The sequence below is a fragment of the Didymosphaeria variabile genome (genome assembly GCF_027946475.1).
Source record: "Didymosphaeria variabile strain IMI 356815 chromosome Unknown scaffold_7, whole genome shotgun sequence".
NCBI lineage: Eukaryota > Fungi > Ascomycota > Dothideomycetes > Pleosporales > Didymosphaeriaceae > Didymosphaeria > Didymosphaeria variabile.
In genome coordinates, this window is record NW_026611626.1 from 1,528,446 (window position 1) to 1,555,310 (window position 26,865).

General features: G+C 52.8%; 11 protein-coding genes across 11 annotated transcripts; 6 read left to right on the plus strand and 5 right to left on the minus strand.

Moving 5' to 3' along the window:
- Positions 1-496: 496 nt before the first annotated feature.
- On the plus strand, positions 497-3,745 carry N0V89_009641 (uncharacterized protein; the record flags this gene model as incomplete). Its single annotated transcript, XM_056218392.1, has 1 exon — positions 497-3,745. One exon carries the CDS (start codon positions 497-499, stop codon positions 3,743-3,745), a length of 3,249 nt encoding a protein of 1,082 aa, XP_056067657.1.
- A 1,536-nt stretch (positions 3,746-5,281) lies between these two features.
- N0V89_009642 (uncharacterized protein) lies at positions 5,282-6,346 on the minus strand (the record flags this gene model as incomplete). Its single annotated transcript, XM_056218393.1, has 2 exons — positions 5,282-6,144; positions 6,205-6,346. 2 exons carry the CDS (start codon positions 6,344-6,346, stop codon positions 5,282-5,284), a joined length of 1,005 nt encoding a protein of 334 aa, XP_056067658.1.
- Positions 6,347-7,031: 685 nt separating this feature from the next.
- Positions 7,032-8,351, minus strand: MTM1 (Carrier protein, mitochondrial; the record flags this gene model as incomplete). Its single annotated transcript, XM_056218394.1, has 2 exons — positions 7,032-8,200; positions 8,252-8,351. 2 exons carry the CDS (start codon positions 8,349-8,351, stop codon positions 7,032-7,034), a joined length of 1,269 nt encoding a protein of 422 aa, XP_056067659.1.
- Positions 8,352-8,778: 427 nt separating this feature from the next.
- On the plus strand, positions 8,779-10,356 carry N0V89_009644 (uncharacterized protein; the record flags this gene model as incomplete). The annotated part of the gene is made up of 2 exons (XM_056218395.1): positions 8,779-9,153; positions 9,205-10,356. 2 exons carry the CDS (start codon positions 8,779-8,781, stop codon positions 10,354-10,356), a joined length of 1,527 nt encoding a protein of 508 aa, XP_056067660.1.
- A 178-nt stretch (positions 10,357-10,534) lies between these two features.
- Positions 10,535-12,314, minus strand: CCT7 (T-complex protein 1 subunit eta; the record flags this gene model as incomplete). Its single annotated transcript, XM_056218396.1, has 3 exons — positions 10,535-10,644; positions 10,695-12,218; positions 12,269-12,314. The coding sequence occupies 3 exons, from the start codon at positions 12,312-12,314 to the stop codon at positions 10,535-10,537; spliced, it is 1,680 nt and encodes a 559-aa protein (XP_056067661.1).
- Positions 12,315-12,831: 517 nt separating this feature from the next.
- N0V89_009646 (uncharacterized protein) lies at positions 12,832-13,467 on the plus strand (the record flags this gene model as incomplete). Its single annotated transcript, XM_056218397.1, has 2 exons — positions 12,832-12,858; positions 12,904-13,467. 2 exons carry the CDS (start codon positions 12,832-12,834, stop codon positions 13,465-13,467), a joined length of 591 nt encoding a protein of 196 aa, XP_056067662.1.
- Positions 13,468-14,865: 1,398 nt separating this feature from the next.
- N0V89_009647 (uncharacterized protein) lies at positions 14,866-15,373 on the plus strand (the record flags this gene model as incomplete). The annotated part of the gene is made up of 2 exons (XM_056218398.1): positions 14,866-15,007; positions 15,216-15,373. The coding sequence occupies 2 exons, from the start codon at positions 14,866-14,868 to the stop codon at positions 15,371-15,373; spliced, it is 300 nt and encodes a 99-aa protein (XP_056067663.1).
- A 264-nt stretch (positions 15,374-15,637) lies between these two features.
- N0V89_009648 (uncharacterized protein) lies at positions 15,638-16,030 on the minus strand (the record flags this gene model as incomplete). Its single annotated transcript, XM_056218399.1, has 2 exons — positions 15,638-15,901; positions 15,995-16,030. The coding sequence occupies 2 exons, from the start codon at positions 16,028-16,030 to the stop codon at positions 15,638-15,640; spliced, it is 300 nt and encodes a 99-aa protein (XP_056067664.1).
- A 1,591-nt stretch (positions 16,031-17,621) lies between these two features.
- Positions 17,622-18,818, plus strand: N0V89_009649 (uncharacterized protein; the record flags this gene model as incomplete). The annotated part of the gene is made up of 1 exon (XM_056218400.1): positions 17,622-18,818. The coding sequence occupies one exon, from the start codon at positions 17,622-17,624 to the stop codon at positions 18,816-18,818; it is 1,197 nt and encodes a 398-aa protein (XP_056067665.1).
- A 1,666-nt stretch (positions 18,819-20,484) lies between these two features.
- On the plus strand, positions 20,485-22,432 carry N0V89_009650 (uncharacterized protein; the record flags this gene model as incomplete). Its single annotated transcript, XM_056218401.1, has 7 exons — positions 20,485-20,569; positions 20,617-20,764; positions 20,931-21,206; positions 21,257-21,373; positions 21,423-21,747; positions 21,797-22,158; positions 22,210-22,432. 7 exons carry the CDS (start codon positions 20,485-20,487, stop codon positions 22,430-22,432), a joined length of 1,536 nt encoding a protein of 511 aa, XP_056067666.1.
- A 2,183-nt stretch (positions 22,433-24,615) lies between these two features.
- HEX1_2 (woronin body major protein) lies at positions 24,616-26,451 on the minus strand (the record flags this gene model as incomplete). Its single annotated transcript, XM_056218402.1, has 1 exon — positions 24,616-26,451. One exon carries the CDS (start codon positions 26,449-26,451, stop codon positions 24,616-24,618), a length of 1,836 nt encoding a protein of 611 aa, XP_056067667.1.
- Positions 26,452-26,865: the final 414 nt, after the last annotated feature.

Genomic DNA, 26,865 nt, shown 5'->3' on the forward strand with positions numbered 1-26,865 from the left:
AAGGAAGACAAGTGCCTCCGCGACTGCGAATGCTAAGCCTGAAGATACATGATGAGACTGAGCAAGCGCAGATATATGATGAGACTGAGCAAGCGCAGATGCAGATGATGAGAACCAGCAAGCTGATGACGGTGCTAGAGACGGAGCAAGCAAGGGCGGCGAAGGGACGTGGCGAGGCTGGATTGAGGAATGCTCATGTTGCGGCAGAAGGAAAGTCCTTGATGGTTTTGAGATGCAAAGCGAGTATTGCAAACCATCTTAGGAAAAGGCATAGGTTTCAGAGTTGATTGGGGATCCAGTGGAGAGGAGGTGTGGAATCTGGGTTTCGGCGTGGTTGCCCGTCGCAACGGCGCTTCGGACGGCAAAACAGGACGCGTCTGTGCCTTTTGGAGCCAAGCGCCAACGGCTCTCTCCCGTCACGTTTAGTCGACCTCTCCCTTGACCTGCAAGACTTGACCTTCGCGCAAGCACGAACCCTTCTTCCAAACTGCCCACCATGCGTCGTTTCGCAGAGAGCACGCCGTGCCCTGCGCCGCATCTCTCCTTCGCAAGCCATCGCTACAACGACCATGCTAGCCGTCGCACGTCCATGTACGCGCCCGTCTACTCGACTGACGGCGATACCACCGCCAATATCGAATATACCACAGAAGTACAGGCAGATTTGCGCTATGCGAAGCCCAGGCGACCCGCGCGCAGCATGCGCAAGTCATCATTCAACACCGGCTTAGATATCTTCGAAGATGTTGCGCAAGAGGATGAGCAGGTCGCTTTCGAGACAAAACGGCGCAGTCGAGCGTCCGTCATGCCTGCAGGAGTTGAAAGGAGAAGCAATCTCCTAGCGCACAAGCCACAGAAGATGCATATAGCAGCGCCCCACGTGAAGGAGCCCCTACCACAAAAGCCACAGAGGAGACGAGTCTCACAGCTTCTGACGGATAGACGTGCTGTTGACGAGAACCCTACGGTGCAGCTGCAAGAGGTAGCTTTGGATAAGAGGGAGTTGCGGAAGCAAGGACCCAAGAAGGACCCCAGGCGAAGGACCATATACGTCCCATCTGATGATACGTCCGTATTTACCATCCACCCGGGGCAGCCCACGCACAAGCCACGAAATCCGCGAGAGTATTCACCCGATACTGGACTGGAACTGGTCACCCTGTCAGAAGAGGAGGCCGAAAATCTGGTACCTGCGCTGAAGCAGGAGAAGAAGGCCTTGCGCAAGTCTCTTGCTGCACCTCCGAAGCGTGCACCACTGCTGCAGACGGCGCGTCAAAGCCAGTCCTTCTCCCAGGACATACACGGCCAAGGCGGCGGAAAGGAGAATGTTCCGCCTGGAATGCAAGTGTTTGAGGGCAAGGCTGGCACGCATATCGAGTTAAACTTTGGCAAAGAAGAGCAGAAGCAGCCCGCACCGAAACCGTCCAGGGTGCATTTCAGCAGCAAGATATCGGAGACAAGCTCACAGGCGAGGACCAAGACCGAAGGCACGCAGAAGCGGTTGCGACCCCAATTCAGCCATGATGGATCGCCCGCGAAATCGATCAAGGCAAAAGCGGACAGCGTTGCATCGTCTATCCGTACAACTTCTACGCGCGCTTCGACAACGACCAAGTCTTCCGTGAGGACTGTTAAGAGCCGCGCATCTTCAAAGTCGAAGAATGTGTTGTCCTCTTCCTCTCCGTTCCACACAGACCGATCCCCACCAACAGCGCTCCGCCGGAGGAAAGTGGAACGAGGACCGACCACGATCACGTTGATGCACGAGGTCGGGAAACGAGCGCCAGCAAAAGAAAATTATCCCGTCTTGACTGAAGACCTTGCTCGACCAGAACTATACGAGGACAATTGGCTCACCTATCAGGAGATTGCCATCACCCAGCTTGTCAACTCGATGTTCGACTCGGCCATCAAAGACCCCAATGGAGAGCAGAGCACGGAACAGCTCAGGAAAAGACTGCTCGACATATATCACGGCCCTTCTATGGCGTCCTTGCATAAGCGATTACAGTCCTCGCTGCAGTATGGCGCTTTAAGCATTCCAAAGGACCTCCTGGCACATACTCTACGCCTCAAGGATGATGTCGGCCAGCGAAAGAAATTCCTCAACTTGTGGGTGAAGACATACGACCTCAATACGCTACGAGCTGCCGCTGAGGTCATCGTTGGACGTCAGCTCAGTGTTCCGTCGAGATTGTCAAGCGGGTCTACCAATTCGGATGATGGCTCTCGGGTGATGCGAGCTGAGCGAAGGGCCATCGAAAATTTTCTCGACACTTTCCTGATCCGCAACGAAGACGCTATCCGTGTCAAGAGTGGCATGGGCAGCATCGCGAGTATCGCTCGGGGTGACCCTGGCGATGAATTTGGCTCGCAGGGCTGGTCCTGGAGACGCACAGCACTTCGCAGCTTAATGCTAGTATTACTCCTCGACAAGGCCAAGAGTGCCGATGCGCTCTCCGGTTGTCTCTTCCAGTCGGCTTCGCTCTATAAGGCCTCCACCGATGTCTTGCATGCGTTGTCTACCATGCTTCTTCCATCTCATGGCGACATCACTCGCCCATTGGGGCATCTGAACTATAAAACCGAGCACGTCCAGTACCCTTTGCAGGAGTACACATATCACATCGACAACATCGCGATCGACCTCCGCGATGGTGTGGCTCTGACCCGCTTGGTCGAGCTTCTGCTTTACCCACGAACTACGCTCACGGCACAGCGAGAGGACACCATCACGATCACCATGCCGACTGGTGACGTCTTTACTAGCGCTGTGGATCTCACGTCAAAGGAAAGCTGGGTGCTTTCCCAGCACCTCAAATATCCCTCCATCAGCCGCGCACAAAGACTCTACAACGTACAGGTCGCCCTCGCGGCTCTCGACGGAGTACGTGGTCTTCCAATCCAAGTCGTCGGTGGCGTGACCCCGGAAGATATAGTGGACGGCCACCGTGAGAAAACTTTGTCGCTTTTGTGGTCACTCATAGGCAAGTACGGTTTGGGAACTCTGGTGGATTGGGCACAGCTCACCAAGGAGATCGAGAGGTTTAGAGATGCGTGGTACAACCGGCGGGACAATTACGAACAACACGATCTGGACTCTGAAGATGACGAGCGAACTTCAGGATTCACAGGTCTTGAACACCACAAGCGCCTCCTCCTGTCCTGGGCTCGCTGCGCCGCCCGTACGCACGGACTCCGCGTCACTAATCTCACAACTTCCTTCTCGAATCCCAAGATTCTCGAGGCCATTGTGGACACGTATCTCCCTGCGACGCTTCTCGACACCACAGCTTCTCTTAGCCTAGCGGCGAAACTCAAAGCAACAGGCTGCTCCACGTCCTTCATCGCGCTGTTCGCCTCGCCAAAGACCTCCATCCCATCAAAGGACTTCACTCTACTTACCCTCTCTTTCCTCGCCAGCCGCCTCCTCCCCCTCAACATCACGCACCGCGCCGCTTCCACCATCCAGCGAGCCTACCGCGCCCATCTCGCGTGCCGCTCTCTCCGCCAGCGCATTATCAAGGCGCACATTGCGCACGAGGCCGCCGTCGTTGCGCAAGCGCGTGAACGACTGCTTAACGCTGCGGTGCTGGTGCAGAGGAGGTGGAGAGCTGTATTGGAACGGAGGAAGGAGGAGTTAGAAGCACATACTATGCTATTTCAGAGTTTGGCGAGGGGGTGGGCGATTCGAAGGTGGGCTAGGAGGGTCACGGGGGTAAGGTTGGTGGGAAGGAGAAGGTGAGGAGGGTGAGGGGTGGTTGGTAGAAGGAATGATGGTGAGCGTGGTCTGGTAATGTTTAACGACCTTTACTGTTCTTTCTTTCGTATCTTAGGGCTCTTGGTGCGCTGAAATCGAGGTAGTCTTTAGGTGTAAAGGGAAAGGATTAAGCTAGATACCATTCTTATGATTGAAATGTGAATTTAGTCATTCAGTACCAGCAGGAACCAAGCTCAACATGGTGATGTCCTTGATGATGGAGCAGGGATTTCGGTGTGAGTGCAGCGGACGCTTGATGTATTTCGAGCCGGACATTACATACTCCATGATGGTACTCATCGTCCTTTTCCTTCCCTCTCGGTTTTCGCAAACATCGCTCCAAAGTATTCGTCTAGCCATGAGAGACTGCGAACGGCGTAGTAGACGAGGCACTCCTGATGCCGTTGTAGCGTCCGGAAGCGAACTTTATACGGTCAAAGTCCGATGTATAGTAACATATGCGCAACATCCATCATATTGTATATAGGTATAACAATATCGCTTAAATCACCTCGGTCCATGGAAAGACAGCATGGCGTGAAGTCGGGAGTGAGGGGAAGAGTATCGCGGTAGGCCGTGCAAACATCAAGTAAATGTGAGGACGATGTCCGGGACTTTTTTGGTGGAGACGGCATACCACTTGTAAAGGTAGTCTGTAAGAGTGGTAGAGCTAGTGATGGAGCACGGAGCTGTGAGTGACTGAACGTGGAGCCGGACATGCTGATGGTTGCTCGATGTAGCAGTAGTAGATTGTAGAGCCTGATGGAGTAGCGAGGCCGTACTTTTTTAACTTAGCAAGATACTGTCTCTTTCGTGCTTCCTGAGCTGCCAAAGAGGTGAAGAGGTCAGGGGTGAATGATCGGTTGAGCGATGCCTCTGAAAGCGAAGGAGTAGTCGCAGGCACGATTATAAGAGAGCGAGTACAGCAAAGGACAATGAGTGAGCGCTGATCGGAGCGGAGGAGCGTCGCATCGGGAGCGTGGGAGAGCCAGATTATTAAATTTGCAGCGAGCCGCAATTTCATATCTACGAGCAAAGTCGAAGTAAATTGGACAAATAGTGAAGGTAACCAAAGTCGTTGATTAGACAGCTGCGAGTCGGTAGGGAAAGCGGTAGCGTGGAGAGACTTCTTAATTAGGAAGTCGCTGCTGTCAGATTGCTGCGATCCCATCCGAGGGGGGTAAACCTCGGCGTGTCTTGTTGGCTACTGAAACAATATCGACGTGTGAGTACCTCTGCGCCTCGGTATTCTCTGCGAGTATGCGCACTGGACGTGGCTGGCGGGAAGAACGGTATGCCTGTCTAAGACTCGATGGAAATCGAGTATTGTTGTGAGCAGAACGAATGCTTCATCCAGTACGTTGGACGAAGTTGACGGTAAACCCGGAGAAAATCAGGCAAGCTATCACAGAGCGCTTTCCCAGTGCCAGATGAAATACAGGGTCGGTCCTCCGCTGTCTCCTCCCGCCCATCCAGGTTAGTCATGCTGTAAGCGGAGTGCCCACCCACCAGTTACTTGGTCTAAGCCTTGAAGCCTTCTTCGCCCTCCCTCGGACCCAGACCCTTCTTCACTCCATCTTTCAAGGTCTTCCAGTCCACTCCGTGATGTGCCTTGCCTTGTTTGCTCTTCCCAGTCGCGAAGCTATGCAAGCTGCCTATAGCAATCTTCCTCATCAGCACCGTATCCTCCGCGCCCTTCAGTGTCCTCCCTTTGCCCTCCGTCAAGAACTTTTCAATCCATTCGTCCTCCTCTTCACTGAAGGGCAAGCCAACTAGCTCGAGCGCCTTCTCCTCTCTTGGGTATATATTCTCAATTTCGTTCGGTTCTCCACCGCCCCAGGCCCGATGGTCGAGCGTCTGCTCAACAAGCGCCTCCAGCAGTTGTCTGTGCTCGTGTTCCGGTCGTGCGCGGATCCAGTAGTAAGCCTCCGTAACATTCCTCGCAGCCAGATATCTCACAAAGGGCTGCCTGATGGCGTCGGTCGCAAGCGGTGGCTTGACGCAATTGTAGTAGGCAAGCGGCAGGATATCCGTCTCATTCATGCCGCTCAACTGATGATGTCTCCGGTTCACCAGCGTGATTAGGATTTCGTCGGGGAACGTAGGTATGATAGAAGGGTGCGTCAGGTGGCCGACCGCATTATCGAACTGCAAGTGATCCAGCTCCCATATGCCCTCTATAAATGTCCAGAAACGCGTCTCGAGATGGACGTTGGTTGCGAATTGGGTGGCCCACTCTGGGCTCGTCTTGTAGTGTGGGGAAAGGTCTCGGAGAAGGTAGAAGATCAGGCAGTGTTTATAGTGCAGGGTTATGGGCGCTTCGCAGATGCGCTTGTGTAGTTCGCGCAACCCGTCGTCGCCTTTCGGAGGGTACATTTTACGCCCTACAAAGGTCACAAAGGTCAATCGACTGTTGACCTGAGAATCATGAATGCGCGACTCACATTTGATATTGAGCAGCTCTAACAGCCGCTCGAAGAAGGTCCGCCCACCGAGTGTGCTCTGGCACTCGGAAATGTCCCTTCGCAAGCCTTCAGCATAGCTCCCATAGGGAAATATTTGATCGTAATCCTCGATGTCTAGCATCTTTCAGGCGGAGTAGGTATCAATCCCCCGGTTCTGAGAGTGGATCGGGTCGCGCGCACTTTATCGGTGATGGTTGTTTGGAATGTGGAGAGCTATCTGAAGATCGCCTGGGCGCCGCGCGCTCACGTGCTGCTTACATAACGCACATACATCGACTACTAGGGGAAGACGGCTCCTTCATTGTCTGACCGTAGTCAACCGAGTTACGATCGTGTGTAGAGAGACGATCTTCTTAGATAATCTACACGTCCTTCGTGAGCTCGTTCTTCATATAAGGAGGCTAATGAGAATGGACAAAGCTACCTTGACTTGGCATGAACAACGTATGATATCTGCAAACTAATTGAACGCACCAGGACGAACACACATACCAAATTCTAAATCGCAATGCTGAGATGTTATACGAATAAGCATTGACATATGGCCAATGTTCGTAACTTGAGTGTTTAAGTCTGTTTATTCGCTTTTGCTTCGACGTCCAATTATATTACATGCATTCCCAGTATGCACTGGTATTGTTACAGACGAAAGCGCAAAAGCAGGCTGCCGCTATCCAAACGCCACCCATGCAGACGGGAGTAGAATTGCCCCTCTCGCCAAGTCAAACTATGCAAAGTCTTGAAAAATACAGGCGTAGCAGTGAGCCTTGATGTGTAGAATGTACGGTGTTCACGTAAAGGTGTGCCTAAGCATCCTCTCGCAGTCGCCCTCGTCTTTCGTTGAGTACGGTCGCCATCTTCTTCCCCACCTCATAGCTGCTGATCATGATTGCGCAGGCGGGTGCGACCTTGAGACATCGGGCTGTCCAGCCCTTGAACAATCCTGACGCACCCTGCTCCTGGAATATGTGCCAGAGGAATCGTGGCATGGATTGTTCTTCCGGTCGAAGTGCCTTGACAGCCGAGCCTGCTTCCTCTTTTGTGTGGTGTAGGACCTGCTGCCTGGTTTTTCCAACATCAAACGGTGTCGTAACGAAAGCAGCTACTGCGCCGGATCCCGCTCCGGCGACAAAGCTGTCCACCAAGGTCTCGGTTTGATTCTCCCGGCTACGTGATCGGCTCCTTCTTCTTATTCTTTCTTCGCCTCTGCCCATGCGAAACTCTGGTCCGTCACTTCTAGCTTGTGTTCGGCAACGAAGATCCGTTATGACGTTGCGGCCATATTCATAGCCCCACCAGTAGATGGCAGAGAATGGAACGTCTCTCCACAGCGTCAGGGTGAGACCTCTCCACAAGCTGCGAACTCCTTTATCTGCCACCATGTCTCGCAAGCCGTCCATGGTCTCGCTGAAGTGGCCAGCAGCCGTGGCCGTGTGAGTTGCTGCCTGCATTCTTGTCCGGAACATCTCAATCGGGCTAACAGCAATCGCGGAAAGGACGCGGGCACTCGCTCCGGCAACCAAAGGGATGTACGCGTCGGATACCATCCGTTTGAAGGGCGAGGCCTGCGCGGTCCGCATCCAGTCGTACCCGGCGAAGTAGATGACATTGGCGGGTATGGTCATAACGAGTGTCGGCGACAGCCCTCTCCAAAGCGTGCGCAGCCCTTCGTTCTGTGATATCTTGCGAAGACCGTCCCAGGTGCTGTTGATTGTTCTCCGCTCCACCTCTTCCACGGCGCAAGCGGCATGGGCAGGATTGAGAGGAGCCACCGTGGGCCCTGCAACGCATAATGGCGCCGCATTGCTTGACCAGAAAACTTCTCTGCAACATGTGGTTATTCCGAGGTTCGGGTGCAGGTCGCGGAACTGGGTGAGAGAGCCGGCCGAAAAAGCGGTAGACGGGCGATGCGACGACGCGGTCGGTATGTGCGCTTGCGATTGAAGGCGAACGCGAACAACATCGAGAGGCGTGACTGCACGGTCAAGTCAGCTTGCGTTTGCCCATGAGCAGACGGTACACATACCCAGAAGCGACGTCAAGACGCTGCCCGTGGTCGCGGACAGCATCTTCTGCACGACCGTGACCCCGTCGGCGTCGGCCACTTCCTCTTTGTTGGTAGCCATGGGCGGCTAGTTTACCTCGAGTCGGTGCGAGGCAAGTCGTTGAAATCCCAGAGGCGTGAAAAGGCGGGCGTGCGCATGTTCAGGCGGGCGGCGGTCCAAGTCAGGAGCACTAGTTATGACGCTGCGACAGAAGAAAGCTCCACGGACCAGCCCAGAGTCGGTGTTTAGCGCAAGCTCGGAAGATCTGGCAGCCCTTATCAGATGTGGCGTTGCGCACGCCATGTCATGATCCATCGCCCGCGACTCCTACACCGCGCACCCATGAGTCATCGTCCACTAGTCCAACGCAGTGGGATAAATAGACTTGGTATGTATCCTGCTAGAGTAGTCTCGCGCCCGCGATCCACCGCTTTCCGTCCCCAGAGCCGACATCGGACTTAGCCGCTGATAGCCGCCACGCACGTTGCAGTACCACGCTACCGCAGCCATGGACTCGACCGAACAGGAGCTCGAGGCCTTCCGTCAGAAATGGAGGGCCGAGGTCACTGCCAGGACCAAGGGCACGCAGCCGGCATCACCAAGGACAACGCAGGCATCGTCAAGCAGAGCGCCTAAGAATAAGGGCCCTGACGTGCCATCCCACGTGCGCCACCACAGTGAAGACGTAGACGAGGCAGCGCCTCACGCGTACCATGACCTGAGCGAGAAGCAGCATGGAAGGCGCCTGGATGAAACCAGTGCGCTCGCCCCTTCATTGGGTGCGGAACCAAAGTCTGCGCTGGACCATTACGAGAAAGCAGTAGAGAAGGAGACCCAGGGCAGTTTGGGGGACAGCTTGAATCTGTACCGGAAGGCTTTCAAGGTACGATCCCTGGCATGACCACGTCCCAACACCATGAGCTCACCCTTTCAGCTCGACGATAGCGTTCATGAAAAGTACAAGGCGAAACATTTCCCTCCCAAACCTCCACACCCAAAGCCGAAACCTCAAGACCCCAATTCCTCAAATGCCCCGGTCACGGTTCCTGATACTGCCCATCACTCCCTACAAGGCCTCCGACCGACCCTACAGTCGATGATCGAGGCTTTCTCCGCCCTCTCCATCCTAGGCGACGAGCCACCGACTGACTTCTCCCCGCCACCTCCATGTCCCATCGCCGCCACCCCTGAGGAGATCCTTGTTGAGATCCTCGAACATGTCGCCCTTCAAGACGTAGCATCATTTGCCCGCCTGAGCCAGGTCTGCAGACGCCTTGCATATCTTGTGACCACCGAAGAGCGAGTCTGGAAACGCATCGCCCTAGGTCATGAGTACGGATTCGCAGCCATGCATTATACCTGGTCCTGCCAGGTCGACGGCAAACCTCTCGGAGACGATGACCAAGGCGGTTACATTCTCGGCCCACATTTCTCAGATCCCATCGTACCCACTCCCTTTCCCCAAAACATGACCCCCCTCCTTGTACCATCAGCCTACCCAACCTATCGCACCCTTTTCCGCCGCCGACCCAGAGTCAGGTTCAACGGATGTTATATCTCCACGGTGAACTACACCCGTCCTGGCGCCTCATCCCCCACGAGCATAACCTGGAACTCGCCCATCCACATCGTGACATACTATCGCTACCTCCGCTTCCTGCGCGACGGGACTTGCATTTCCCTCCTGACAACCTCCGAACCCTCCGACGTAGTTCCTTACCTCTACGTCGAGAACATGCACAACAATCACCACAACCTTCCGTCCGCTCCGATGAAGGATGCGCTACTAGGTCGGTGGAGGCTGACGGGACCGGAAGTCCCTGGTGTTGAGGACGGCGAGAAGGAGGGCACGCTGGAGATCGAGACGGCGGGTGCAACGCCAAAGTACATGTATAAGATGTATCTAGACGTAGGTATCGCGGGGCGTGCGGCTAGAAACAATAAGCTTGGTTGGCAAGGTTATTGGAGCTATAATCGGTTGACGGATGACTGGGGCGAGTTCGGGTTGAAGAATGACCGGCCGTTCTATTGGAGTAGGGTGAAGAGTTATGGGATGAGTTGGGAGGAGAGCGGGATGAAGTGCTAAGGCTTTAGAGGTCATGGGCTAGTTCCGGACGAATGAGAGCATGCCACTTGAGTTATGGTGTCGGTTCTGTCTTGCATGCGTGATTCACTGTTTTCATTATCGTAACATGCGGCTTTTCGATGCTGCACAGCTACGTTTGCGGTATCCCTACATTTACTCCACTACGCAAGCCTCTTTTCTACCTCCTGGGCATACCTCTGCCACGACCCCGTCCGCCGAGCGCCCTCTGCGCCGCGCCCGGTGGCAGGGGCTTGTTCGGAGCTTGTGGCTGTTGCGATTCTTGGTTCCCTGAAGATTTGTTAACTTTTCGAGCTTATACTGATGGTTGAGTGCCTTACTGATCGTCTCGTCTACGCTCAAGATCAGGCACGCTGCCTCAGTGGCAGCCTGCAGAGCGTTGATTTTGACGAGACTAGGTTCCCAGACGAATTTCTCCATGTTGTTCGCAATACCTTCATCCACAAAGTCGACGCCCGCCCAGATGTTGCCTTTCTTGTGCTCAACTCGTAAGCGATTGAGGATATCCGTTGCATCGATGCCGGCGTTGTCGCACAGTTGCCTCGGGATGACTTCAAGAGCTTTGGCGAAAGCCTTGATGATAGGTTGTTGCTTGTTCCGCACGTCCTTGTCGGCAAACGCATGTAGGTAGGCGGAAACCTCCATCTCGCAAGCTCCTCCTCCTGCCACAATGTTCCTGTTCTGAATCGCGCGCTTGACAATCATGATTGCGTCGTGCAAACTTCGCTCGACTTCGGCAATGAATTGCTCAGCACCACCACGGAGTACAAGCGTGCAGGTCTTCGCTTCGGGGCAACCCTCAAAGAAATTAAATCGCTCGCCGCCGATCTGTCGCTCCTCGAACTTCTCGCAGGTACCCAGATGCTTGGGCTGAATGTCAGAGCAGGTAGACTGGATGCTGGCGCCTGTTGCCCGGCATACGCGGTCCAGGTCGTCTGATGCTACACGTCCAGCGCAGAAAACGTCTCGGTCGGCAAAGTACTGTGTTGCCAAATCGCCAATGGGAAGTTTGCTCAGCACCACCTTTGCGCCAGTCTTGTACAGCGCCTCCATCTTGTTAAAGATGATCTGCCATTCTGCGTCCACGATAGCCTGGTATTCCGAAACCTGTTCCACGCGCACCTCTGCGTTATCCTTTTCACTCTTGAGCTCCAACTCGACGTTCAAGCACACGATCTTGGGGTTGGTGAAAGCCTTGGGCTGTTGCTCGAAACCGGCATATGAGAAGGTCTTCTTGAAAGCTACGCCGTTCACGAAAAGCGAGTCCTGCAGCGCACCACCCGTGATCTTTTTAACGCCGATCAACCGCTCGTTGAGGTCATCTTGATCAAGGGAGAGAACAGCATCCACCACCATCTTGGTGAAGAAAGCAGAATTGCGGTGTATCAGCTTGCTGCTCATGGCTGTGGCAGCGAGCTTCTGAAGCGTCTCCCGCTTGTTACCCTCTGTGGTGTCGACCGCGATCTCCATGACCTTGTTGACTGCAATGTTCGATGCTCTTCGCAGGCCCTTGATAATGGTCTGGCTGCTCACACCCTGCTCAACATAGTCCTTGATCTCCTTCAATATCTCACCCGCGAGGACCACCACAGAGGTGGTGCCGTCGCCCACCTCGGAATCTTGCGAGCGCGCAATGTCGGTGAGGATGCGGGCGGCTGGATGCACGATGTCGAGGAGCTTCATCACTGTTGCGCCGTCGTTCGTGATGGTCTGGCGGCCGTTCTCGTCAACCATCAACAAATCGCCGCCATAAGGGCCCAGGGTGCCCTTGATGGTCGACTGTACTGCGAGACATGCGTTGATGTTGGACACGATCTGCCCTCGTCCTTGCGACTGGTCGGTGCCTGACAAACTTAGCTCGCTGTGCGAAGGTTGACAGAGCTTCGCTACCCACCTTCTCTCAGCACCACTATAGTGGGCGTCTGCCCGCCGAACGACATGGTGGATGTGGGGTATCGATGCAGAAGGCTACTCTAGAAACAGTGCACAGAGAAAGAGCAAAAGCAGGAGCTCGGAGACAGCAGCAAAGGGTTGGGGGGCAGTCGAAACGTTCCCCGCAGGCACCACCAAGCGCGTTGCAAAAAGTGCAGGCGCGACCGCCGGGGCTTCCGACCTGTTTTTCCGCGCCGAGACCAATGCGGCAGGGGCAATGGGGCGCGCCTTACGGACGTCCTTCCACCACCCTTCCGTGCATGAGTCGTCTCTCCATCCGTCTGTGATTGTTCGTCTGCCTTTTTGCATCCTCGCTCTCCTTGATGCTCCCGCGCATAACTAGTCCCACCCTCGAGCTTCTTTCGAGCTCTTTCTGGAGATATCGCAGACGTGCCCAGTCTGTCTCGTGACCACCTCTAGCGCACCGGCAGTTCCGTCGTCGCGTCCCGTCTTGCTGCCGTCGTTCCTGTCATAACTTGCTGTAGCTTTGATCTTGCCTTCTTGTGTTTCTTGCGCCGCCTCAGCATGCCGGCCAAGACATTTTCGAAAAAGGTGAGCACTCTGCTCTTGCCTCTGAAACCAACCCGGTATTGCTAGCTTACACCCTCACTGGCCAAACCAGCAATCAACGACATCTATCTGTCCAGATTAGCTGGCTCCAGGGAGTCAGTTGCAAAACAAGCTTCGATACCAGAAACAATAACTGCTCTGGACAACTACCCTCCTTTACTGCGCATTCCATCAGAGATTCGAAGAGAAATATTCCGCTACGTACTCCCTTCTTCCACCCAGAGGTTTACCCTTTACACCGATTGCGACTCCACCGTCATCAGCAAGAAATGGAATCGCAAGTGCAGGCCACATCCCGACAAGCTCACGCTCGACATCCTGAGAACCACTCGCCTCATTTACCATGAATGTCTGTCCATATTGTACTCAGAAAACCTGTTCCACTTTTACGCCTTCAACTATCTACCTGTTTTGGACTTCATACGACACCTGAGTCCCGAAGCCAAAAGCCTAGTTAGGAAGGTCCGCCTCACCCCTCTTACAGAGAACGGAGAAGAAGAGACGGTAAACCACAACGCATTTTGCACCGTCGTGCACGATAGCCTGCCAGGCCTCAGCGAGCTACAAGCCGATCCCCTAGTGTTTTTCTGAACTCACAACTGGGGTCGCCAAGAAGACGCGCGCCGCGGAGCTGGGGCCAGCAAGCATGCCACCGTCGCTTAATCCACTGGCCTGCATAATTCGCAATCTCAGCTCGGGGACTTTTGAACGTCGAAGCATCTATTGCATCCGACTTCAATGGTGAGGTCGTGAAGTTCCTTAGTACTTAGATCCGCCTTGGGATGGGGAGAGCACGGATGCGGAAATTAAGAGCTATGCTAGCCCATGCATTTAGCCCGAATTGGGTATCAAGACATTTCTTGTCCGTGATCGACAAAGCAGGGTTGTTGTCCGGCCATGCTGTTCACTTAGACATATTAACGATAATGTTCACGCCACTATTTCTTAGAATTTCCTGGCGGCGCTGGGGAGGAACTATAGACCTTCTAGAAGCGGGCCGTCTCCTAGGATCATACATATGTAGCGACACGCTAGGCACTCATGCATGAGCCTTTCAGGGCGACATAACCCTATCAGCTGCTCTCGAGAATCATTTTTGCATATATACCTCATATAACATGCAGTCAGCGCGCATCGTATTCTCGACTTCCTTCCATGTGTGCTGCCACTACTTACGCGCTATTATCCGCACAAGACCAGGAACTACTCCCGCTCTCATCATGAATTGCTTTACCAGATGCATATAGGCCGATTCCACAAACCGCGAAACCGAATGCAACAACGAAGAGATTCAGCGCTGTCAATAACATCTTCTTCCGACTACTCGCATAATCGCCCCGGTTAAGAAACAGCCAGAAAACACCACTCATGCCATACGAAAACCTGCACACTCCGTCAGCTCAAACTTCAACTCATAAGTCGGGTCCGACTTTTGCACTGACTCCGTTCGGAACTGCCACGGCTCGAGAAGTGAAATGAGCGCATGTGCTTACCATGATGCGAATAGGGCAGATATGAGTGAGAGCAGGTTGTTGAAATTTGGTATGGACTCAGCGATGATCCATGCAATGAGCCAGAAGGTGAGCGTAATTGCCGCCCAGGATCCAATGGAAAGTATTGTGCGTCGGCTCATGTGCTTCGTGCCACGGAAAATGCGTACATAGACGTACTTAGCCGCAACGTGGCTATAGATAACGCCTGCTAGCAGGATCTAATTCGATCAATCGTCGACAGGTGCACAGCAGACCGGGTAGGCAACTTACCGTTGGCAGGGCGATTCCATACGCAATCTTCATGACAACGTTGCTCGCGCTGCCCAGTGCAGGGCTTGTGACCTCTTGCCCAGTGTAGCGATATACCACTACAGCCACCACAAGATACAATGAAATGTCGGTAGCTTGCAGAAGGAAGAGCGCCTTGGGAAACTCTCGTGGGTCGCGAAATTCGCTAATGAAAGAGAAGAAGGCGACATGTCCAGCATAGGCAAATATGATGTTTGTCACCGCAAGGAAAGCCGCCGAAAACCCGATGGTTCGCGTTGCTTGGAGGTGCAGGTTAGCCACCGGATTAACACCCACAGCGATCATGGTCACAAAAACAGAGCCGCAAATGGACAGGAATGCTACATTGAGTAAGCACATCCGATATGCGTCCAGGGTGATATACGTAGACACTCACATCCAATACTCAAGTACGACACTTTCTTGAGCGTTCTCGGCAGGGTCAAAATCCAAAGTACAATGAATCCCACAACGCCCCACACAATTGAGCATGTTGCGTGCCCGGTTATGGCGTTCATTGCTATCGTGAAAGTGAGGATATGGCTGCCCATAACGAAGACGAGGAAGATCGTCTGCGCGGCCCCGCCAAACTCACGACCGAAGGGCCCAAGAAGCACCTCGCCCGCATCGGCGAGATTGTGGACCTTCGCAATTGCTTGGTTAGTACTCGAGTCCAATTAGGTGCAAAATACGTACATGCGGATACGCTGCTTTGAATTGGCCCAAAACATATCCGGTGTACGTCGCCAAAGCTCCTAGCCCAACGATCAAGATGACCGCAGGTACTATCCCAATCCGTGCCAGCACGGAAGGCAACGACAGGATTCCCAGCGAGATGGTCTCCGCGATCATGACTGCAGCTTATCAGTAAATGCGTGTGCTTCGTCACCAAACCGATTCACTATGTCTTACTGAGTGCTGCTTGCCTATCCTTGTCAGCGACTTATCCTCACTTCGCACAGCTCGATCGATAGTTCAGCTTACCACCATCGCAACGTCCTATATTTGACTTCTGCGCCTTCCTCATCGCCAAAAGGGTCGTCCTTCTTGGGTGCCAAAGAAGCACGCCTGTTATAGTAATCGGAAAGCGGTGGGGGTTCGTCGGCCTTCTCCAGGTCCCTTATTTGATTGCCAGGGCGTGGTTCGCTTTCCGTCGACTCCTTATACCAAGTGTGCTCATTTGTTGCGTGGTCCGAAGCCGCTGGCCGCATGCCGCGCCGTGCCGGCGGTCTGTCGCGGAGGGTCTGTCGCATTGTCGCCAGAGTAAATGAAGGCTACCTATAATACCCAATTACAGAGACTACACATCAATACGACAGCGCAATACAAGGGAACACGTCCGGTTTTTCTTTCCGAAAGAACCTATGTGCCATTGCAGGCACGGAACGTCATTGCATGAGTCCCGCATCCCGCATCCCGCATCCACGTAGCTTCTCAACGGCGACACGAACAAAGACACGATCGCCGAGGTCATACGTAATTTAACGCTAGAATGAGCTTATAGTAATCATACCTACCCCACTAAAACCTCTATGACGATGGGCAGTGAAGCTCGGTGAAGCTCACAGGTCACGAAACTCGTACAAATATAGGAACGTACCAAGCTCAATATTATCCAGGACACGGGATCTATCTACATCTTGATACGATGATTTCCACCCTGTGAAGAACTTCGCTCATGACGAGCACGCGTGACTGGGCGTGCGGTTATTAGTCGAGGGAGACCACATGCACTTTCGTAGGAATTTGGTACAAAGTACGTCATCTTAATAGACGAGTGAGAGATCGATGGCACCGAACGTCTACTTACAGAAACTCTGATGAAACTGCTAATCTATTGTATACTTGCTAGGTGCCCTGGGATTGACAGGAGCTCGTGAATATCCGCGACACTTGCGCCTGGAGGCACAGGTCTGCCCAGTAAATATGAACCATCCTCTAGGATCTTGGAACTTGGCGCTGTGCAAGTACAGAGCAACACCAAAGCGACGGAGAGAGTGTGAGTGTGGCAACATGCAGATACAGATCAGGAAAGACTCATGGGTCGAATGAGCGCTGTTAGACCCGTTCAAGTGCAAAGTGCTACCTCGTCGAGCGTCGATCCATTGTAGTTGACGGTTGTTGATACGAAGCAAAGGATGTTTAGTATGGACAAGCGGTACTGTACTCCAGCTTGCTTGCAATGAAGCCGTTGATCGTATAAACTGCATCCGTTGCTTTCTTCTACAGAGTTCGTGCTTGGACAGATCGAGTAATGGCAAAGCACAGTAAATCGTCCTATGATTCTAATGCAGCGAAGAAAGAGCTCACATAAGAGAAGGCGTGGAACCCAGCCGACCAGCGCCAGGATCTTGGTTTAAAGGCCGCAAAGGTGTTTCGTGTGCTTTCGAGCATGGGAACGGCCAGACAGGTCGGAAGACGCGTATTTAGACATGGCAGAGCGTCAAGTGGGTATTTCCAGCTCCAGGAAATATTGGTGACGCATTCAGACTGATGCCATTGTTAACATCGAAGGTGAATCTGATTTTCGAGGCTACAGGGCCGGACCGTGCATTCCGGATAACTGCAGGTGGAATGAACATGCGCTTTGCGACAATGATGCGGGCACGGCAAAAGCGAGCACATGCCTGCAAGGCCATGCATTTTCATCTTGCGGTCGTTGGACGATTGTGCTTGAGTCAATATTCATTTCTTTATCTGGTGACAATCGAGCATATGTGCTCGATGCTGATGTTCGTGAAAACCCTTCCGTCTTCCGAAGTGGATTAAAATGGCAGGATTGACGTCAATCGCTAGCCTCAATCGGTTACGGTGTGATGATACCAACCCGAGCCATGAAACTCTGGACGATATCGCCCGATGCTCATCTTATATATTATTTTTGTTTCCTGGTGGCACACAATCCATCTGTCCATAATTTCAATGCCCGCAATTTCAGTTTTCGTTGAGAAGAAGTAACGCAAGATGCCGGCGAGAAGAGAATCGTTTGGAAGGCGAGAGTCGTTGGGAGACGAGGAAAAGTCGGTCAGCTACGTCGGAGACGTCACAATCCGCGAGCGCATTGCGCATTTCACGTGGACGTGGTTCACGTTGACAATGTCGACCGGGGGAATCTCTAATCTAATCAACGTACAACCGCACAAATTCAACGGTCAAACGACGATTGGCAAGACCATCTTCATCTTCTTCATCGTAATGCTCGTATTCAACTTCACGATGATAACGCTACGATTTATCATGAATCCTGGAGCACTGAAGAGCTCTCTCTCGCATCCGACTGAGAGTCTGTTCTTTCCGTGTATGTGGTTATCACTCGCTGTTCTACTCATGAACATACAAGCATTTGGCGTTCCATCATCCGGCCCGTGGCTTATCACTACATTGAGAGTACTGTTCTGGATATATCTCGCTTGTACCTTGACTATGGCTGTTGGACACTACCACGTCCTTTTCTCGGCAGGCAAGCACATGTCGATCCACTCCATGACCCCATCCTGGATCCTTCCCGTGTTCCCAGTCATGCTTTCAGGAAGCATCGCAAGCAGTATCAGCTCTTCGCAGCCATACGAGGAGAGGCTGACAGTTATCGTTGCTGGTGTTTCTTGTCAGGGCCTCGGATTCCTCATCTCACTCATAATGATGGCACTGTATTTGGGAAGGCTCATGGCAGACGGACTACCGGCTCCAAAACTACGACCAGGCATGTTCATGGCAGTGGGTCCCCCCTCATTTACTGCCCTCGCTCTGATCGGAATGTCCAACAACATTCCACAGGGCTATGCTTACTTCGCGGAACATCCGATGGCTAGGGACGTGCTGCAGCCTCTGGCCCTGGTCTTTTCTATCTTTATATGGCTCTTCGCGTTCTTCTTCTTCGGCATAGCCTTGGTCGCTTGCCTCCAAGGAATCAAAGAATTATACTGGAGCTTAATCTGCTGGGCTTTTGTGTTTCCGAACACGGGGTTTGCGATTGCGACCATCACCATAGGAAACCAGCTCAACAGCGAAGGCATTAGGTGGGTCGGATCTATCATGACGATACTCTTAGTTGCAGTTTGGCTATTTAATTTGGCCATGCAGGTCAGGGCAGTACATAACAAGACCATGCTTTGGCCTGGAAAGGACGAAGATCGCGACGAGCTGAGGCACAAGAAAGCCTGATGAGAAGGAGCTATACAGGAACAATGGGGACTGTATGAGCCCCTGCAGTGCGAATGGCTCGTTCGGAAGGCGAGTCCGTTTCGATGGGCTGTTCGTTCGCCAGATCAAACCCGAATACCTTGAAGGATTGCCACAGGTGCAAAGCATGTTTGCTGGGTTTTCAAGGACTTGAGGTTCGCCTACAAGCAAATACAACATACCGCAGCGAGCGTAAGCTAGGTGGCAGGTGGACTGCGATGCTCGAGCCGAGTGTCTTGTTCAACGCACCACAACATATCTTACGATGGCGTTATCAAGATTGGGTATTGAGTTAAAGAGTCATACGGAAGTGATGGCCTAGGATCTTTGGCTAGACGTCGGAATCGAAACATTATTCGTCTAACCTTAAAGAGATCGAACCGAATCACCACTGCTATTCTCCTTTTAAGATTGCTGTGTGCGCTAGATGTTGACCGCATCATCTCGATGCTATCGCTATCGTTGCATTAGTAAGCGCAGCCACGGTTGCTCTCAAAGTGCCTCCCGTACTGGCGGCTGGGGGGTTGTCATGCTGGACTAGCATTGTGCCATTCGTATGGCGCCTTTCCCAATGTTCGAAATATTTCGTATGCCGTAGCATGGCGGGCGGGCAAGGAGACTAAGGACGACGGTGGTGTGTCCGCTCTTGTTCGTCTGCTGTAGGTGAGACGGGGCGCGTATCCATGTTACCCGCCTCCTCCACGGGGCGATGCCGCACTTGCGGGGTGGCCTACTGCCCCACAAGTATCATGTTACATGTCAGCAACCGTTTCGAGCGTGCATACAGTGTAGTGAATCAATGATCAGGAGCGCTTGCGGTGGATCTAAGCCCGAAGCTAGATTTACCAGCGAGCCAATGCTGGCCGACTTGCAACAACCAAGTACGTGGACCCGCTCCGCGAACGTGACTCGAACACAAGAACAACCCACTCCCATGTCCGCCAGAAGACAGCCGTCCCGCGTTGTACAGCAGCACTACATTAACCGCGGCTCGGGCCATCGAGCTGATTGCACAGTGCTCTGGTTAAAGGTCAGATAATGCCCGCCGCCCAACCGATGCAGCCTTCACTTCCACGTTTCTTTCTTTTGCATAAGCGAACCGATTCCAACTTCGCATCACGCGTGCCACTCCTATCATCTCTTTCGTCCGTTTTGCAGCGTCACAGAAAAGTGCCGCGAAATGCTCGTTCCGCTCCGCCAAGCAGCTGGCGCATACGCAAACTTATAAGTGCTCCGCTCCACCCTGGCCAGCCAAGTCTAGACCCCGCATTGGACAGGCATCGTGAGTATACCGTTGGACCGGTGCACATGGCCTTCGCTCGCCATGTGGATTCGGCAGAAAGTGATGGACATCGTTACGCCCCATTGTAACAAGGGCCAGCGGAGGGCGAATGGCGGGACGTTTAAAGGAGCCACGACTCCGTGGCAAGCCCCTCTGCTGTGCTTGTGGCTGCTTCTGTACAACTGCCGACTTTCTTAACCAGAGCTCCTGTACACCATTCGAAGCACAGAGACACGGACGCATTGTCTGTGTATATGTGGAGAAGTTTCCCGGATCTTCTCTCCACCCTACGCTCCGAGCGCACGGATAAATTCTACAGAGATTTCGCCTTGGAGTAGAGCGCCGTTCTTGTTGTGCACGTCTAACATGGCGGCCGTGGAACAGGTAAACGAGTTTTACAAGACCGGCGCGAATGCCGAGACGGACAAAGCAAGAGAAGAAAAGATTCTCTGTATGATCATTAGCTATCGGTCAATACGTATGCTGATCGATGTGCAGACAATGAGCAAGCCACGGACAGCAACGCAAGCGATTCCGCTGAGGGATTCACCTGGTCTGAAGAGGAGGAAAAGGCTGTTCGTCGGAAGTTAGACAAGGTCATCGTACCCTTGACCACCTTCTTGTATCTATTGTGTTTTCTGGACCGGTAAGTACAAGTCTAGAACTATTTTTTTAACTGCTTCGATTGCTGCCTCTTCACACCTCACACGAATGGACGAGTGTGCATCTTTGTTCGAGCTCGGTATTTGCAAGGCAAAGAGGGACGCATCGGAAATTATCGAAAAAGGATTTTAAATGCTAAATCCAGACAGTGCGAACGTCGGAAATGCGCGTATCCAGGGAATGGCGAAGGACCTGAACTTGGTTGGCGTCCGATTCAATTGGGTCACTTCCATCTTCTACATCATCTACATATTTGTAGAAGTTCCCAGCAATATCCTGTTGAAAATTATCGGGCCCAAATTTTACCTTCCGCTACTGGTATGCGGCTTCGGTCTCGTTTCCATGTGCTCGGCGTTCGTCCACAGCTTTGAAGGACTATTGACTGCTCGCGCTTTCCTTGGAATATTCGAGGGAGGTGTCATGCCGTAAGTTCGTCGTCATCTCATCAGCGATCGACCCAAACTAAAGTCACTAGTGGTATTGCCTTCTTCATCACCTGCTTCTACAAGCGAGAAGAGTTGTTGTTACGTGTTGGCATTTATGTCTCGGCAGCGTCCCTTGCCGGTGCCTTCGGCGGTCTCCTTGCTACTGTGTAAGTCTTTGCTCGTTCAGTGATTCCCATGCCATGCTGAACAGTGTAGACTGGCGCGCATCCCGCCGTGGGGCACGTCGACCATGATCATTCACACATGGCGAAATATCTTCTTTTTTGAAGGTCTCATCACAATTATTGTCGGCCTAGGCGCACCATTCTTCATGCCAAAGAGTCCTCAAGAATGCTGGTTCCTGAACGAACGCGAGCGCCGAATCGCCGTAGAACGACTAGTCATGAAGAACGGCGCGGACGAGAATGAACGAGTCCAACCTCACCACGTTACGAGGTCATTCTTGAACATCAACAACTACATCTGTGCGCTTGGGTTCTTCTTGATCAACATTACTGTTCAGGGAATCTCTCTCTTCCTGGTAAGCTTTGTCATCTTGGGTTCGGTTGCACCGAGGCTGACAACCACAGCCCACCATTTTAAGCGACCTTGGCTGGACCGCGACCAAGGCTCAGTTGTACTCAGTCCCTCCCTATGTTTGTGCTTGTATCGTTGCTATCGCAGTTGCTTTCTTCTCCGACAAAGTGAACCGCCGCGGAATTTTCCTCGCAGCGTTCACGCTTCTCGGCATAACTGGCTTTGCGATTCTACGTTGGGCGTCTAATCCCAACATTCGGTACATGGGCGTCTTCTTCATTACGCTAGGTGCTTTCCCAGGTGGTCCGGGTTTCCTGTCATGGGCTATGAACAACGCGGCGGGTCCTGCTATTCGTGCTGTTTCTGGCGCTTACGTTGTCACACTGGGAACTGCCGGAGGTGTCCTCGCCACATGGTAAGCTTGAAGAACGTATTTTGTCCGAAATCGACTAACAGTTCCTTGCAGGACATATGTCGCCAAGGACGCTCCAAAGTACCATACCGGACATACCATCAACCTTGCTGGCCAAGTTGGTGTTTTGTTCCTGTCGCTCGCCGGTATCGCTTATTGCAAGTGGGAGAACAGGCAGCGTGACTTAGGCAAGCGCGATCATCGTCTCAATGGCCTCAACGAGGCTCAGATCAGGGATCTCGGCTACAGACACCCAGATTTCCGCTACATCACTTAAGTAAGAGACGTGCGCAAGTCAATTACTGGAAGTTGCTACCAACTTCTCGGCATATGCTCATCATTGAAGAGAGTATCTAACACGCCACGAAAAAATTCAACATGTGTTTCACTTCAATGCTCATCACGTGCTTTGCTGCGTCGCTGATCTTGTATAGGTGTTCCAACGGTGATTCCCAACCAGTGTTGGGTTTGTGAACGGCTGTGGATACCATAGAACTCACGAAACGCCAAAGCATATCTACAAGAGTGCATCTTCTTAATCCACAACATTCTAAACTACTTTTCACGCAACCAACGAATATATCGTACTCGAACACACTCGTCTGTGGCAATGGTTGCGCACGGCCGACACACGAAACCCTGGAAGTCGAGTGGACCGGCAGTTGTGAGAAGTGCACTTACCTTGCGACAAAAGCAGATAAGAGTAGGCTTTTGGAAGAACTGCCAGAACGACCTGTATCGCGGCCGCACCAACGGCCTACGTCCCAGCCGAGCCCAGAGCTGCCGGAGGATCCACATCTTGCGAGGGCTTTGGAGACAGGAGAGGATACGGAGCAACGTGACAAAAACTCCAGCCAGTAGCAGCATGCGCTTAGACAAAGCCAAGTCGAGAAACTTACAGAGGCGGAAACAGCATCATCGAGAAGGCAAGATCTTGATTCTCATATCTCTTTCAGGTGCACTATGCTCTTCGCCCCGAAACCCCCAACCTACCGCCTTCCTTCGTTCTTCCTACATTCTTCCCCTTCCCACGGTGCCCATATCCTTACCCTTGGGATATTTGTCGGAGTGGTATCGACATTATCTGGCGGCGCAATCGCGATCATGCTCAGAGACCATGACGATACAGTAATCGGGTTTGATGGGGATGTTACAAATGGTGGGGGTAATTTTTGTAGCTATAGGTCTTCTATTGATGTGTGCTCTAGATATCTGTCGTTAAGTACGAGAGCTGCGTTGGAAATCATCCAGGCGGGTCGTCGTTCATCTAGATAAGGTACATGAGCGATGCGGATTTATAGGCTTAGGCTCCGCGGGAGACTGCGTGGGAGTACAGGAATATTCTAATAGCCCATGTGAATATCGCTGGGTCGAGTGACAAATCCTGAACAGCGGCACGCCTTCATGCTCGTTGTCACGCATGGGTTGTGCCTATCCCCTCTTCACGAACGCATGATCTTGACAGTTCCTACCGTTTTAACGCAACACCTCAGAACACCACCCCTTAATGTCACGAGATAGGCATATCTAAAATACTCTAGTCATCAAAGCATGCGCTTGACGTGACTCGAATCCCGGTGCGTTTTCGAACTTGTGGATGATCGCTTTCTCTATATACTCACATCTGTCTTCAAGTGCTTCGTCGCCACAATAGCGGTACCCTTAATAGACTATACCGGACCACCAATAGCGTGTGTTTCTAATCACTCCTGGATCCTATCTTGATATCTTCGACGCTGTCTCCTCTCCGAACGCACTTGTCTCACCGTAACCTAACCTACGACCCGAGGACAGAACACCATACGCATCGCGACTTTCGAATGTGGCCACTTCGGACTCTCCAGTACCGCCCGCCAAGCTTGGTGACAGTAGGACGCCCGGCGAGATTATGTTCCACGCAAGGAACAACGTAGTGCGAATCACGAGCAAGAATCATCGAGTATGATACCAAGTCGGCAAAGAAGAGATACAGGGATCACAGGGAATATGGCAAAACAGAGACGAGTGATGGAAGTATTCGGTCCGGGTGAAGTAACGGACCGAGCATAAGCCCGACTAGGAGCATTTGGACGAGGAGGAGCAATGCAAGATGAATGATATACCCGGGACTGGCCAAGGAGAGATGGACATGGGCTCTAGGACCTAGTTGATGCACGAGCTAGGCAAATAAAGCAGTCTAAACGACAAGGATGCAGTCTTCAAGGGAAGTGCGAAGGCAAAATCGTCAAGACTGTCATCGGCTATGATATTGCCAGGTGACATGCTAAGCTCGTAGAATTGCCCTACGTATGGACGGGTATAAAATGTGTGTACAAGAAACGGATCACAACATCGTGCCACACCATCACTCTTCATCCAAACCCTTGGTAAATCATAAAACAGGTGTAATTTCAGAGATCCCATGCAACTGGTCCAGAACGCCTCATCAGTGCCATTTTTTGAGAAAACACCTTTCGAGGTCTAAGCAGCCTGCGTCCAAAGCACTGTCTGGTTGAGGTTCAAATCGCACTCGTGCGGGTGCTGGAGGCAGAACTTGGGCATCAGTGGCGCAGCCTGCACGCCGCTGGCAACAAGGTACTCGCGGAAGTTGAGGATACGCTGCGTGAGCTCCGTGGTACGCTTGTTGCCGTCCTTGTCGCGGTTGCCGGACCACACGAGTTCGGCAAGTGCAGCAGCACGCGGCCACATCTTGGGACTGATGACTACATCGTCGACCTGCTCGGACCAGAGAGGGGCGATGGAACCCACAACAAGTTTCTTCTGTTCGTCAGAAAGACCCTGAGTAAAGTCGTAGTCGTAGATGCGCTGCCATGTCTTGTAAGGTGCGCACCAGGAGCCGCCGTTGCCAAGCCAATTGAAGTTGGGGGAGCCGTCGGTTGCGTTGGGGTTCACTTGTACATCGTAGCGCTGATCATTGCCCACCCAGCCGCCGTAGCCACAGTCCAGGTACATGAAGTCGGATGAAGAAACAATAACGCGGTGGCCCAATGCTGTGGCGTTGTTGATGTTTGTAAGTCCGTTGTTCCACGCCTGAATGATGACATCCTTAGGTACTTGTCCCGTGGCAGCGGCGTCAGCAGACAAAATAACATCGTCCCACATTACAAAGGTCTTGTTGGCTTGCTTCTTGAAGTTGGGGAGGGCCTTGTCAACCCAGACTTGGTAGAGATCGCCCATGGTGTGATTCTTCGCAAAGAAGTCACGCGCGAGGCTGCTGAAGTTGTAGCAGTTCATGTGCAATTCATCGCCACCAATATGGAACCAGTTGTCGGGGAAAAGCTCAGCAAGCTCTTTGTAAACCTTGCCAGTGACTTCGTAAGTCTTGTTATTGAGAATGTCAAGCTGACCTGGGTTGGGCTCGACAGCGGTGTGTGTAGGCCAATTGTCGTTGCTCCACCAGGAGTTGGTGCAAGCCAGCATGTCCTCGTTAACTTGCTTCCAGCCAGAGCTCGCGTGGCCAGGCATGTCGATTTCAGGTATGATACGGACAGCTCGGGCAGCTGCGTATTTGATAATGCTTTTGATGCTGTCTTTCGTATATATCTCATTGGCCGAGTAAGCGTCTTCGATCATGTCCGGGTAAGTTTCGAGCTCCACAGGCCAGGACTGAGCATCAACCATGTGCCAGTGCAGCACGTTGAGCTTGGAAAGGGCCATGCCGTCGATCTGCTCCAGGATTTTTTTCTTGGAGAGATAATTGCGACCAGAGTCAATCATAATTCCACGGACAGGATACAGAGGGGCGTCTTTGATGGAGACAGGAGCCTCGACAACGAGCTGGCCGCTACCATCGTTGATGACGATCTGCTGAAGGGTAGTGAATGCATGGAGCGCACCATACACAGTCTCAGCCGTGATGTCGATGGAGTTGGAGCCCTCGCCAATTTCCAGCGTGTAGGATTCATCCACACCGTGCTGAAGGGGAGCACTGGTGTCCTTGATCTGGCAGTTGACTGATGATAGGGATCCGGTTGAGTTGGTGGGCGTGCTGTATTGCCTCCTCCTGATCTTCCTCTTGGCAGCAACGGAAGCGGTCGGAAACGGCTCGAAGCTACGGACGGGTGCTTCTGTCGCCTGGGGAACCCATTTCAGGTCGGTGATGGCCTTGACTGCACGGTCGAAACCATCCTGGACGATCTGCGAGTCCACGCCGTTGAGTGTCAACGATCCGACGGAGAAAGGGCTTTCAGAACCCCATGTAATTTCTGTGGGCTTGGGCAATGGGTTCGCGGCGACAGCCTCGGCGCTTTTGGCGAAGAGGGCCGTGGCCAGCGAGGCTAGGATGAAGTCGCGCATGGCGTTGTATTAGACAAACAAGGAAATACGAAAGGATGCTAGAGAGCGTGGTATATTAGGGCGTTGGTGGGTGTTGGCACAGAACAACATGGGGAAAGGAGAGCGATATTTAAGGATAAAGGTCAGGGTATCCGTACTAGGCAGTGAACGGCATGCTGCCGGGGTATAGCGTAGACAGGGTGATGACAGGGGCTCAGCATCCAAGTGCCCGCAAGCCAGGCGCTGAAGATGCAACACGCCGCTCTGCACAATGCGATGCCACGGCGTGGACACATGGCAGCAACCATGCCGTCCGGCGTCAGCTACGCTGCTACCCAGGTGCATCTGTTGACCTCATGCATGCGTGCTAGTGCGAGGCTGTTGGCACTAAAACATACGGCTGTCACCTCAGGCCCATGTTTCGTGCAACCTCGC